This window comes from Thunnus maccoyii, chromosome 13 (genome assembly GCF_910596095.1).
Source record: "Thunnus maccoyii chromosome 13, fThuMac1.1, whole genome shotgun sequence".
Taxonomy (NCBI): Eukaryota; Metazoa; Chordata; class Actinopteri; order Scombriformes; family Scombridae; genus Thunnus; species Thunnus maccoyii.
This window is the reverse complement of record NC_056545.1, coordinates 21,783,198-21,795,423: the sequence shown is the minus strand read 5'-3', so window position 1 is coordinate 21,795,423 and position 12,226 is coordinate 21,783,198. Positions and strand designations below refer to the sequence as shown.

The following is a 12,226-nucleotide window of genomic DNA, read 5'->3' as shown; positions in this document are numbered from 1 at the left end:
GGCTTATCTTTTGATAGAACCTCCCCCTACTCATTTGCTCCTCCCTAAAACATCCTCTTTCACAGGACAAAGCAGATTTAGAGGAGGAGGTGTCTGTGCTGCACCTGCGCCCTTCCTCCCTGCCCTTCACCTCACCGCCCACCGGCCTGCTTCCTCATCCTCAGCGCTCATGTCTCCCTGCTGACGGTACATCTTCAACTACGACTGAAACTACAGCACCTCGGTGAACTTCCAATAGGACTTATCCGTGTAAAATGTGGACTACCGAGCGACAAATCAGACATTGAAACGCCACCTGTGCCGGCGGGGAAATGCAGGACGAAAGCGGCAAAGCAGCACCCGGGAGCCCCGCAAACACAGCGCAGGTAGGAGCGGAGGGTTGGTTTTATTCAGGCTCTGCACTAAACAAATCACTCTGTGCAGGTATAAGGCTTGTGTCAAACTCTAAAAGCAATAAATTGTAAATGTGGGACCCTTTTACGAGGGCTCCCTTAGGGTGCCCTCGTCGTGTCAGGAAAGATAAAATGTCTTTAGATGAAGCAGTCTAACCTGTCCGTCCACATCGCTCTCAGACTTGTCTTCAGCTACAGTTAATACAGACACACTATAGATCAGTGGCTCTCTAACTTTCTAGCGTCAAGGACCCCTAAACTGATAAAAATTAGACCACGGACCCCCATTTGACAAGACGTTGTCCCAGCTGGGTCCCGCATCTGATAAGATTTTATCATTTAGATGTTTTATTACAGAAAGTGTATAAAACCCATGAACAAAATAGTCATACATTCCGTCATTGTGTTACTTGTGGATGTGATTATAGTGAAAATAAATGGTTCCCCTTTTTGCTAGGGACCCCCTGCAACCCCCTCAAGGACCCCCGGGGGTCCCCAGCCCCCACTTTGAGAACTAATGCTGTAGATAGTAGAGATAAAGCTTGACCACATATGTACTTACTCAGCAGATGTATTTGCCTAAACTTTTCTCACAGACACAACTGTTATTGAGCTGGATTCTGCTCAGTAATGTTTTGGTTGGTGTTACTTTCAGTTATTCAGGTGTAGCTTTGTGCTATTTACATTAGGATGAATTAGAGTAATGTGGGGCAATTTTTGCACTTTGGCACTTCAGCAGTATATTTCGATATGAAGTCAACACATTATATCCACACCCAATACCATTCTGAAATCCCCAAAGTGTTATCTAATCATATCAGGAAAGATAATATAGATATCACAATCAGAGAAGAAATGGCAAATATAAAAATGTTCCTTGTGCCAAACTGTCCTAGTTTATGTGTCTTTCCTAATGTGGGACAATTCAGGCTGAAATCTGAGACACTCACTGAAAGGTCCAAATCACCTTTATTCATACAATATAAACTTTAACTATTTGGTATTGCACATTTAATGTGCTTAAATGCATATTTCACCGATTTAACAACATATATGACTGTCCCACATTAGTGAAACCATGCTGTCCCACATTTCAGATCACATTGGATGATGTGGGATGATGAAAAATTGACTGAAATAAAAATATGAAACATGTTTTCACCATATTATAGCATATTTTGATGCATGCATATATCATAAACACAATCTGATAACAATTGGCAACAATGCTTTATTTATGACAGATTTATATCTTTAACATTAAATCAGTCTAAATCCTATGTCATTGATAGGTTCAGGCATAAGCAGTGAGATAGTTAGGGTTAGGGGTCGGGTGGTGTCATGTAGTAAAATGGGTGTGTTGTGTGGGTCTGTAAGACTACATATAGACCCTTCTCGACCTTTGACAGGACTTCACAGCAAGTACTTCCTGATGGAAGATTCCTCCGCCCCAATCAATGACATCACATGTGAGATCTCAATTACATGACACCACAGGTTCAATTTGACCGCAGTTCTGTTATTAGCATTTGTTAGAAGAAGAGATAGATGCACATGAGGTTAGCTGTCCCACATTACACTAATTCACCCTGAAGCTTACCAAACTCATAAAAGTTAGTGTCAATATTTACCTTCTATAGGACAATATATAGGATTCTACCATTATTTTCTCATTCTGAACTATTTGTGTGACGTACAGTGGTCTTATTTACAACTACTATACAACCTCTAAAGATTTTAATAAATAACATTATTTTTTACATAATCTGTTAATAGTTTCAGTAATTTTATGGCAAAAATACCAAACTACCTAGTTCCAGCTTCTATATTGTTAGGATTTGTGAGGATCGGACAAAACAAGCAAGTGGGCTTTTTTCATCCATGACTATTCTCTTCATATTATCTCTAATTCATTATAAGTAAGTGTTATATATATTTTTAGCTTCTATGTTCTATGTGTTTCTGCTATCTTGGCAATGACACTTCTGCAAAATAGATTTTTGTTCTCAGTGAGGCTCATAAAGTTATGAATCTAATCTAAAGACTGAATAATATATTGAGAAAATAAATTGCAAGTTAATTGATAATGATAATAACCATTATTTGCAACCCTATTCCTCTTGGTTAGTTATCTTATTAATACAACTACATTGTGTATACCTGGGTCCTATTTTGCCTCAGCATGTCAACATGTAAACATTGAGTATATTCTTTGATTGTCTGTAAAACCCGGTGATACAAGAAATCTCAAAGACATTTCATTTCAGATGACTCAAAGCTTGAACCTAACTGAAATGAAACTGTGTTTATTGTATTTGTTGTTTTGGAGTAACTGAGGAATTAATCATGTTTAAAGAGATAACAAAAATGACAGTAAGGTCACCTAAAGCAGAGGCCGTGCTGTTATTTTAGACAGACTTCCTCCCTGGTACCTGACATGAGAAAATACTTCCCCTCTTGTTTTGAGGTTGTTGGCGTGCAGGAAGGAAGAGGAAGAAATAATCCAGTTGATGATTTCAACACCTCATTAGTTACTGAAACCCAACACAAAGTGACTCATAACACAAAACACCTCTTTGTGACAGTATAACCAGCAAATGTCTGGCTGTTTTTACTTGGTAATGTACAATAATCAATATTGCAATTTTCACTGATTTATTTTCAGTTGTTTGACTAATTGAATAAATCATTTAAGCGCTAAATAATCCACATATAAACATTTTGAGCACCTTGTCATGAAAAACATGGTCCAGATTTTGATTGATATCTGTATTCCTGCATATTTCCTCTCTTGTTCTGATTTCATTGTCATCATTTATTTTCTAGGATTCGCTACATTTGAACGGACATACTGTCACTCAAAATGGCCACAACCAAACAGCTACACCTGCACTGCAGCCGCAGTCTGAATCGCCACCCCCGAGTCGTGTGCCCACTCCGCCCGTGACCGTCCCAAGGGAGCAGTGGGGTGGCAAGTACGAGTTCCTGCTCTCCTGTATCGGATACTGCGTGGGACTGGGCAACGTGTGGCGGTTCCCATACCTTTGTTACCGCAATGGAGGAGGTGAGCGGTCTACAAGTGCTGCCCTTTGAGGTCTCGAATGCTTTAAATGCCTGAGTGTATGTCTGTAATCATTTGTCACACCCATATGAGCATGAGGCACTCTTTGCCATGCCCTTGGGTGTGCGCTGTCCTCTTGATCACGCTGGCTTATTTTGCACGCTCAGTTCAGCGTTGTCCAGGAAAGTCCTCGGTGCAGGGAGCTAGAACACAAAGCATTCGCTAATCCCCTAAGTAGAGATAGTGTTTTCCTCGATTAAACACCAGACATGTGGTATGTCTGTGCAACCCAGCCTTATGAACTATGCACCTTCATCTGAAATCAGACATGTTGGAGCTTGAACAACAGTAAGGCAGAATAACTTCTGTCTGTAAAGCTGCCACCTACTGTAGATGGAGGCTGTAACCTGCCTCTACAGGCCGTCTACTTATAGCTGCACAAAGTCAAGTCACATTTATTTATAGATCGCTTTTAAAAAGATCGCAAGTTGACCAAAGTGCTGCACAGAACAAATCAGGCAATGAAAACAGAATGAAAGACTAAGAAACAAAACAACCACATAACATATCGCACAAATCAACAAAACATAGAGGCATAGAGTAAGAACCCAAGACAACAAAACAAGTCATTGCTGTGGATGTCTTCCTCCAGTGCCGCACTTCCTCAAGCTGAACTCTTTCTAATCTTCACAGGTGTGTTTCTCATCCCCTACTTCATCATGCTGTTTGTTACGGGTGTCCCGCTCTTCCTCATGGAGCTGAGTTTAGGCCAGTACGGAGCAGCTGGACCCATCACTGTGTGGAAATGCTGCCCTCTGCTCAAAGGTAATGAACTCCTCCATCGTGCTTTGTAGTCCAGTAATTAGACACTGACATGCACTGTTAAAAAAAGATAATTATGTCAGCATGGTGACTTCATATTTACAAAACAAGCTTGATTGATACTTGAGTCTAATCAGTTAGATGATGTTAAATAGTATAAAGTATCTGTCTCCAGGAATCTTGAGCATCTAGTTTGAACCATACAAAACATTTACCGTGACGTCGAAATGCCTGTGTCACCTGTAAATCCAGACTATCATCGTCTTCCAGGAAAATAACGTGATGACTCACAGCAGCTTGTCACCTCACTACTGTATGTCATGTGGGTCGTCTTTAAAGTCAACTCAGGTGCTTCAGATATACATCTGATAAATAAAAACCGACAGGAAGTTTCATAGGGTGAAAAATAGAGCCAGTAATTCAGGTTTAATGGTAAGAGAAGTTGTTATTTTAAACTGGAAATGCCAGTTAAGGATTTTAGCTCAGCAGCAGGTTAGCGAGAAGGAAATGAACTGTTTCTGGCTAACAAGCTCAACATTGATTTCCTAAAATGCTCTAAGTAAGGAATCTGAGATTTTCATTAAAATATATATATATTTTGTTTTGAGGACTAAAATTACCTCTTTACTTGGTAATTAAAATGTATCAAATCAAATCAAATCAAAAGAATCTAATTTGTAGATAAAATAATCCAACTCATGCCTCACAATATACCCTGTTTTTCTGAGATACTGAAGGCTGCGTCTTTTCTCGCAGGTATCGGCATCGGGATGCTGTGTGTGTCCACGCTGGTGTGTCTCTACTATAATGTCATTATAGCGTGGACGTTTTACTACCTGGGCAGCTCATTCCAGAGCCCTCTGCCTTGGTCCTGTGATGCTATAGCCAACGCTGCTCTCTGTAACGGCACCTCTGTAAATAGCTCCACTGGTAAAATCCTCAGCCCCACAGAACACTTCTGGAAGTAAGTGCAGTCATTCACCGCTCTTATCTGTGAAGACATCAAGTCTGCCTTGTAGATCTATATGGGCTTCTTAAAGCGTTTCATTGTCTCAGACTTCTTTAGACTGTAAATGTACTGTATATTGTACATCTTCATGCAGATTTATCCTGCTTATATTTATAACAAGTGTTATTTTTTAGGACAAATACATTTGCCATTCCTTCCTGACAGATTTATAAATTGTTCTAGAGGTATGCAGCCCATGAGCCTTGTTCAAATACTTTGTCTTTATTCAGCAAACACTTTTATTGTTTACAATGACTTGACACTTCAAATCATTAAACTGGCACCTTTTCAGCTAATGTGATTGATAAACCTAATATATGATGCCTGGATTTATAATACATGTTACTGTATGACACCAAATAATGCATAAGATTTGCAATTTGCCTACAGTATATAAAGCAGTATGATGTTATATAACCGTTAAAACAGACAGTTTAGTGCCAGGGTTTATTGATATACAGCAAACAAACCAAGCCTATGTCAGACCGTTTGTTGACCTTAACACCAGAGTCCACATTCAAAAAAGCATGGCTGGCATTTAGAGAAGAAATGTAGCAGCACAAAGAGAACAAAAAACCACAGGCTAGGTTAGTAGAACATCTCTAATGAAGTGAGTGAGACTACAGGACCTACAGAGGTCATTGTCTTGCTTATAATGACCCTATTAATATCTAGCTCGCTGTCTGCCTCTTCTCCTTCACTCATACTGTATCAAAGTTCATAAAGCAGCACTGAATTCATGAGCATAGTCATGAATATATCATGTTGGTGTACTACATATTCTAGTAAAGAAAGAAATCATTAACAGCAGAAAAACTGAGCAAAGGGAACTGTGCAAAGTCTGACAGCACTTTTCTACAAGTTTGAAAGTGGGAAAAAAAATTCAAAAAGTATGAAGATGAAAAATAAAGCTGGGTGCGGAGTTAGAAAGAAGAAGAAGAAGTGAGGTTATCAGGCCGCTCCTCATGTCTGCTTGCATAGTCAAATGAATCAAGTTGAGTAGCATTGTGGGTAATGTGGGTTTTAACAAGGAAGAAGAACACATGGAATAAAAAAAAAACAAAAAAACAATACCTCTGGTTATGCTGCATCGATTTTGATCCTTTCTTTAAAAACTGTCCACAGGTAGTCCAACAGTGTTATAGGTGGTTAATGCAATGCTAAATAAGTGGAGTAGTCTTTTAAAGCAAAGCAATGGTGAGCTGTTATAAAGGTGTCACGGCGTGCAACAACACAGTAACAAAGAGCACCATGTTCATAAGACTTTTTGAGCTTTTGTGCAAAATGGATAAAGCAATTGTACAAATCTGCTCTGAGTACAAATGATGTAAAACAATGAAGAGAAAACATTTGAGAGGATGAATAATGATCTTTTATCCTCAGATAAATATCTTCAGAGACTCTTTTAAGTCCAACAGCCACATCTTGTTTATTTGGCGTCAGTTAGTGAGTAAAAAGTGTGGCTAGAGGTGTGATAATGACTGTGCTGTTGTTCTCATACATGTTTGTGTTTGACTTGTGTGTCTTACAGTGAGCGTGTGCTGGGTGTAGTAAACAGTAAAGGCCTTCATGACCCGGGCCCTGTTCGGTGGCCCTTGGCCCTCTGCCTCCTGGCAGCCTGGATCATCATCTTCCTGTGTATGCTCAAGGGCATCCGCAGCTCTGGCAAGGTGAATCAACACAATGATGTTATTGTCAGCTCCTACAAAACACACACAAACACACACATCCTAACAAGCTGTCAGGCTAATACATGTCTGTGATGTCTGTGTTTTCAGGTGGTTTATGTAACAGCTACCTTCCCATACTTTGTACTCATCGTTTTGATCATCAGAGGTGCTACACTGGAGGGCTCTCTTCAGGGCATTGCTTTCTACCTCACACCAGAGTGGAGCCGATTAGCCAATGCACAGGTAGGTACTTCTAATGGAGCGGCATGTGAGGCTGATGAGTCTATGAGCAGAATGCTTTTTTTTGTCGATATTTTCAGTGTTTAAAGCATATTTCCCTCCAAAACGTTCCAGGTGTGGAACGATGCAGCCTCACAGATCTTCTACTCATTAGGTATTGGAGTTGGAGGGCTGCTTTCTATGGCCTCTTACAATAAGTTTGACAACAATGTCATCAGGTGAGCGCACGCTCTACCGTAACATTTGCTCTGTCGCTGCTGCAAACGTGATGTTTTCAGGCTCTTAATCGCAGTTCCTTATATTTCAGGGACACTATCATTATCACAACAGGAAACTGCAGCACCAGCTTCTTTGCAGGATTTGCTATTTTCTCAATTCTGGGTCACATGGCATGGAGGAAGGGAGTGCCTGTTGGGAAGGTGGCGGATACAGGTGGGTACTCATTTTGCTCAGTGATCCTGTGGATCTGATTACTTATATTAATATATTGTATTAAACTTCCATATTATTGCATTCTGAGCTTGATATGTTCTTTTTCTGCTTCAGGTCCTGGGTTGGCCTTTGTTGCTTACCCAGAGGCCCTTGCTCTGCTGCCAGGCTCCGTGTTCTGGTCCATTCTCTTCTTCCTCATGCTCTTCATGCTGGGGATAGATACACTGGTAAGGCCGCAGACCGTGTTATGGTCGATTGGCAAAGACAAAGACTCATGAGTCCACTTCCATATGTATTATAACTTCTGCTCTGCCGCCTCACAGTTTGGCAACATGGAGGGCATCACTACTGCCGTGCTGGACGAGTTTCCGCATCTAAGAGCGAACGCGCTGCACAAGTCCTTGTTCCTGGGCGCTCTGTGTTTTTGCTTCTACCTGATGGGTCTCCTGTTAGTCACTGATGTGAGTGTGTTTTTAAAAGAAATGTTCGAAGTGAGAAATGTTGCTAAATCTGCATCCCTTGTGTGATCAGGCTCACATTTCCAATGCTGTCTTTGTCTTCATAGGGAGGGATTTACTGGTTCACTCTCATTGACTCCTTCAGCACTAGTTTCGGCCTCATCATCATCACCCTCTTCATGTGCATTGGCATCTCCTTCTTCTATGGTAGCCCATCTCACACCCCTAACCTTCACATCACACTCCTCTAACACCACATCATTCAGTTTCAGTCATCCAGCACATGTGATGTTTAGCAAGATGTAAAAGAAAAGAAACAGTTTTTAATGCGATGTCACACCGTTTCTATTTTTTTTCAGTTTTCACAATTTTTTTTTTTTTGTTGCTCTTAATAACATATTGAACATGTCTTATTGTCTGTTGTCCCAATAATAATATTGAACTTTGCAGGCTTCCTAATATGTGTCTCTTTAATGAATTCTGCTATTAGGAGTCAACCAGTTTTGTAAAGACATCATTGACATGATCTGTCACTGCCCTCCCTGGTGCACCAAAGTGCTGCTTTACTTCAAAGCATGCTGGGTTTTCTTCACTCCGTTTCTTCTGCTGGTGAGTCAACACCTTAGCTTTGTTAATGGTAGACAAGGGTTAATTGTAATCATGACAACTATGAATGAATGAAACTATGATGAATGATTTCTTTTCAAGATATTTCCAAAACCTTCAGGAAAGCAAGACAGAATAACGTCATGTCGCTGGCTCTGTCTGATCTTATAGCATTTTTAAATTCACTGAAGTTGACAAACAAACTGTCCACAATAAAATGATCTGCCTTGTTTATGCAGTCACTTGACAAACAAATGATGAAATGGGGAAGAAGTTATGACTGTGTTTACCTTCCGTGATTTTTCATTTAATTAGATTGCTCAAAGATAAATAAATTCAATTTGTTGTCTTTTATAACACAATGTGCAGTTATGTTTTTTAGGCATAAATCCATTTAGGTTCCTAGAAATTCTCACTTTTTTTTCATCCAGCAACAATGTACTTTCTTTTCGTGTGTTACATAGTTTCAGTATCGTCTACAAATCAGAACAGTCTCAAGGAGCACCTGAAACTAAAAATAAGGAATAAGGAACATTACTTTTCAGATTCTGTTTATCTGAGAGTCAACAATGTATTTTGTGAGGTTAAAAGCAATCATATGATTTTGTCAAATTAAGAATTGTGACAATTGTTAAGGACATAAAGTCCAGTAATGACCTTCACTTCTAATTAAATTTGTTGTTGGTTTGTGTCAGTTGCACAGTCCGTGTTACGTCACTCTTTATTCTTGCCACTTCCTCTTATATGTTACTTGAAGCAGAGTTACTATGTACAAAAAGGCTGATTGATATAGAAATACCTGTTTGATGCCACCTTTTGTTCTGCTGTATTGTTGCACTTTCTGTCAGAGTAATTTGATGAGGGGTGAGACACTGTGCTGTCCCAGTCTAATAGAGTTAAAAATATCCCACCAAATAAATGTAGAGTTTATTGGAAACTTGGAGAGAGTTAAGTATGACAAATCAGTTATATAAATAGAAACGGTTGCTAAAAAAGTTGCACCAAGAATAACTTGAAATTTGAAATGTAGCCAACTGAGCCGAAATCTTCACAGCAGCTTTGAATAATTCAAGAGGAGAAACTGACATTCAATCTGAGCTCCCCCTGCAGTATTTCTTTGTTGGCTCTTCTTCCATTGCCATTGTTGCTTTTTGTTGGGAGGAAACATTCCTCTGCTAACTATGTGTCTCTCCCCTTGCGGCTGTAGTTCATCCTGACCTACATCTTCATTGAGATGTACAACACGCCGCTGCACTACGGCTCCTATGTGTATCCACGGTGGGGCAAAGCGCTGGGGGTGTGCATGGGCGCGACCTGCTGTCTGCAGATCCTCATCTGGGCCATTGTGGCCATCAGCAAGGAAACTGGAACTCTGAAAGATGTCAGTACCACCTCTCATGTCATTCTGTCTCTGTGAGGTCCAGTTACACCTCTGCCACGCTCACACATAACGATGCAGCTCAAATTGTCACTGTTGCACCTGTTTACATATAGAGGACGGTAGATGAAATGAAATCTCCTGTATAGGAAGGTTAGTGATTGTCTCCTGGTTCTTTTTTTTTTTTAGCGTTTCCAGAAATCGATTCGACCTCTAAATTCCTGGAGGGTGAACAACTTGAACAGCACTCAGAGAGTGGAGGAGCGCGTGGAGCCAGACAGAGTGGAGGCTCCGTTCACCGTCACTCTCACAGACATGGACTTTACCGCGATGAGGTGGGACATGGGAAGCGAGGCGTGACAGCACGCAGGGCAGCGGTGAACACAAAAGAGATGAGCAAACTATGTTGTCAAGTGACAAAGGAATTTATTATTATGTTATTCGCCCCAGCGAGGCCCTGGTGGCTGAACAGACTGTGTCCTGCAGGGCAGTGTGTATTAATGGCTTTATTTATACTATAATGTTTGTTTAAATCATGTTGTTGTTTTTTTTAAAGGTTTTATTTTCATTGTGTAGAATATAATGGTTACAGTGGATCATCTTCACCTTAGGTATGATAGCAGCATCCTATCAGGACATTTGGATGATGATGATCTTGCAGTGTGTCTTATGATTTTATTTATTATCATAGTAGCAAAGTACAATGGTTTTACACTGATGGCATTCAGCAGCGGCTGAGGGACCAGATTTCGTCAGTCAGGTATTGATGCTGTGAATCTTGACTGTTAGCCTCAACAACCGCTTAAGGACCAGGAGGAATGACCACAAACCATCAGCCTGTCAGACACAAGGGTGTTGATGACACCCAGCCAGGAATACTTTTTATCCATCTTACTTTTTAAAAAGAGTGATTGCTAAAGTTATTGCTAGAATAAAGAAATAAAAATAACTTGCCAAATGAAGTGTCTTTCAAAGCACTGTCCATGTATCAATATGATACCAGACACCCAGATGTCTTGTCTGACAAGCTACATTTCAAATAGCCAGTTCCTGCAGAAAATGTACCAATTCATTCTCTCATAATGAAAATCATGTTATTCAGAATACGTTAATATGACCACTTTTACAACTAAACTCTCCACTAGTATTGTAGACACGCCTCTAAGTGGGATTTCTAGAAGTTTCTCACTGTCCCTTGTGACCTTTAGAAAAAAACAAACACTGAATAGATGATTATTATGATTATTGTCATATAATCAATCTTGGTAACTTTTCTCACAACTGTGAGCACATGAATATTACTCTAATTTGAGTGCCTACTAAGGAAAGACATAAAATATGTTATTTAAAGGTTATTAATCAGAAAATTGGCCTTAATGCCAGCAGTAATTTGTACATGTAGAAGTATAATGATGTTAAACTTGGGATAGAAAAATACAAAGTATTGCAAAAAGACCTCACCCAGCTTGGACGGCTCACATGGACACACCGGTCACATCTCTGTTTTTGTTGAAGCGACTGACTGAAACAGATGGTCCCGGATGATTGACATTAATTAACCACTACTGTAATTGCACTTGTCTCATAGTGGGCTGGGGCTTTAATATTGTCCTCTTAGCCTAAAGATTTAATTTGGGGTAACAGATGAAAATTCCCCAAATTTTTTCTAGCTGTTTACTCAAAAAACTGTTTTCAACAGGGTAAAGTTGCAAGTTGTGAATTAATAGATAAAACCCTTTCAGTCACATGAAATGTTTAGGATTTAGGATGACCGGTTTGTTTATTTTTAAAGCGTCTTTCAAGCAGGGTAAAACCTGTGATTGAAAACATTTTCTATCCTTTGTTTTAGGATTGTACATAAAAATGTACAAATGTGTCACTTTTACCTCTTAACTCTGCCTTTGTCCACCTTTTGTTGCTGTTCTCTTGTATATTGTTGTGCATAATGATTAAATTGTCATCTTCATATCCTTATAATCATCCATTCCTTTTTGTTGTGACTTATTTTCTTTGAATTCAAAACGGAGATATGGCCAAGATCTGTTTTATTTAAATGAATTTTCAGAATTCACACGAGAATATATTAAGTTTTAAAAAAAAATAAATTGTGGTTTGAATAGTGGTGACCTGCTGGGTTAGACACACATCAAGTCTAAAG

General features: G+C 39.7%; 1 protein-coding gene across 1 annotated transcript; it reads left to right on the top strand.

The window, feature by feature from the left end:
* The first annotated feature begins 99 nt into the window (after positions 1–99).
* slc6a7 (solute carrier family 6 member 7) lies at positions 100–12,034 on the top strand. The gene is made up of 14 exons (XM_042431674.1): positions 100–365; positions 3,219–3,456; positions 4,147–4,278; positions 5,032–5,239; positions 6,816–6,954; positions 7,063–7,197; positions 7,309–7,412; positions 7,502–7,626; positions 7,741–7,853; positions 7,950–8,087; positions 8,192–8,291; positions 8,575–8,693; positions 9,898–10,071; positions 10,258–12,034. Exons 1-14 carry the CDS (start codon positions 312–314, stop codon positions 10,426–10,428), a joined length of 1,950 nt encoding a protein of 649 aa, XP_042287608.1. The 5' UTR covers positions 100–311; the 3' UTR covers positions 10,429–12,034.
* The last annotated feature ends 192 nt before the right edge of the window (positions 12,035–12,226 follow it).

Excerpts from the sequence above, each read along its gene's own strand:
- slc6a7 (XM_042431674.1), top strand. The coding sequence starts at position 312 with ATGCAGGACGAAAGCGGCAAAGCAGCACCCGGGAGCCCCGCAAACACA. Across the intron at positions 366-3,218 it reads GCCCCGCAAACACAGCGCAG|GATTCGCTACATTTGAACGG; the intron begins GTAGGAGCGGAG and ends TTTATTTTCTAG. Across the intron at positions 8,694-9,897 it reads TCACTCCGTTTCTTCTGCTG|TTCATCCTGACCTACATCTT; the intron begins GTGAGTCAACAC and ends TTGCGGCTGTAG.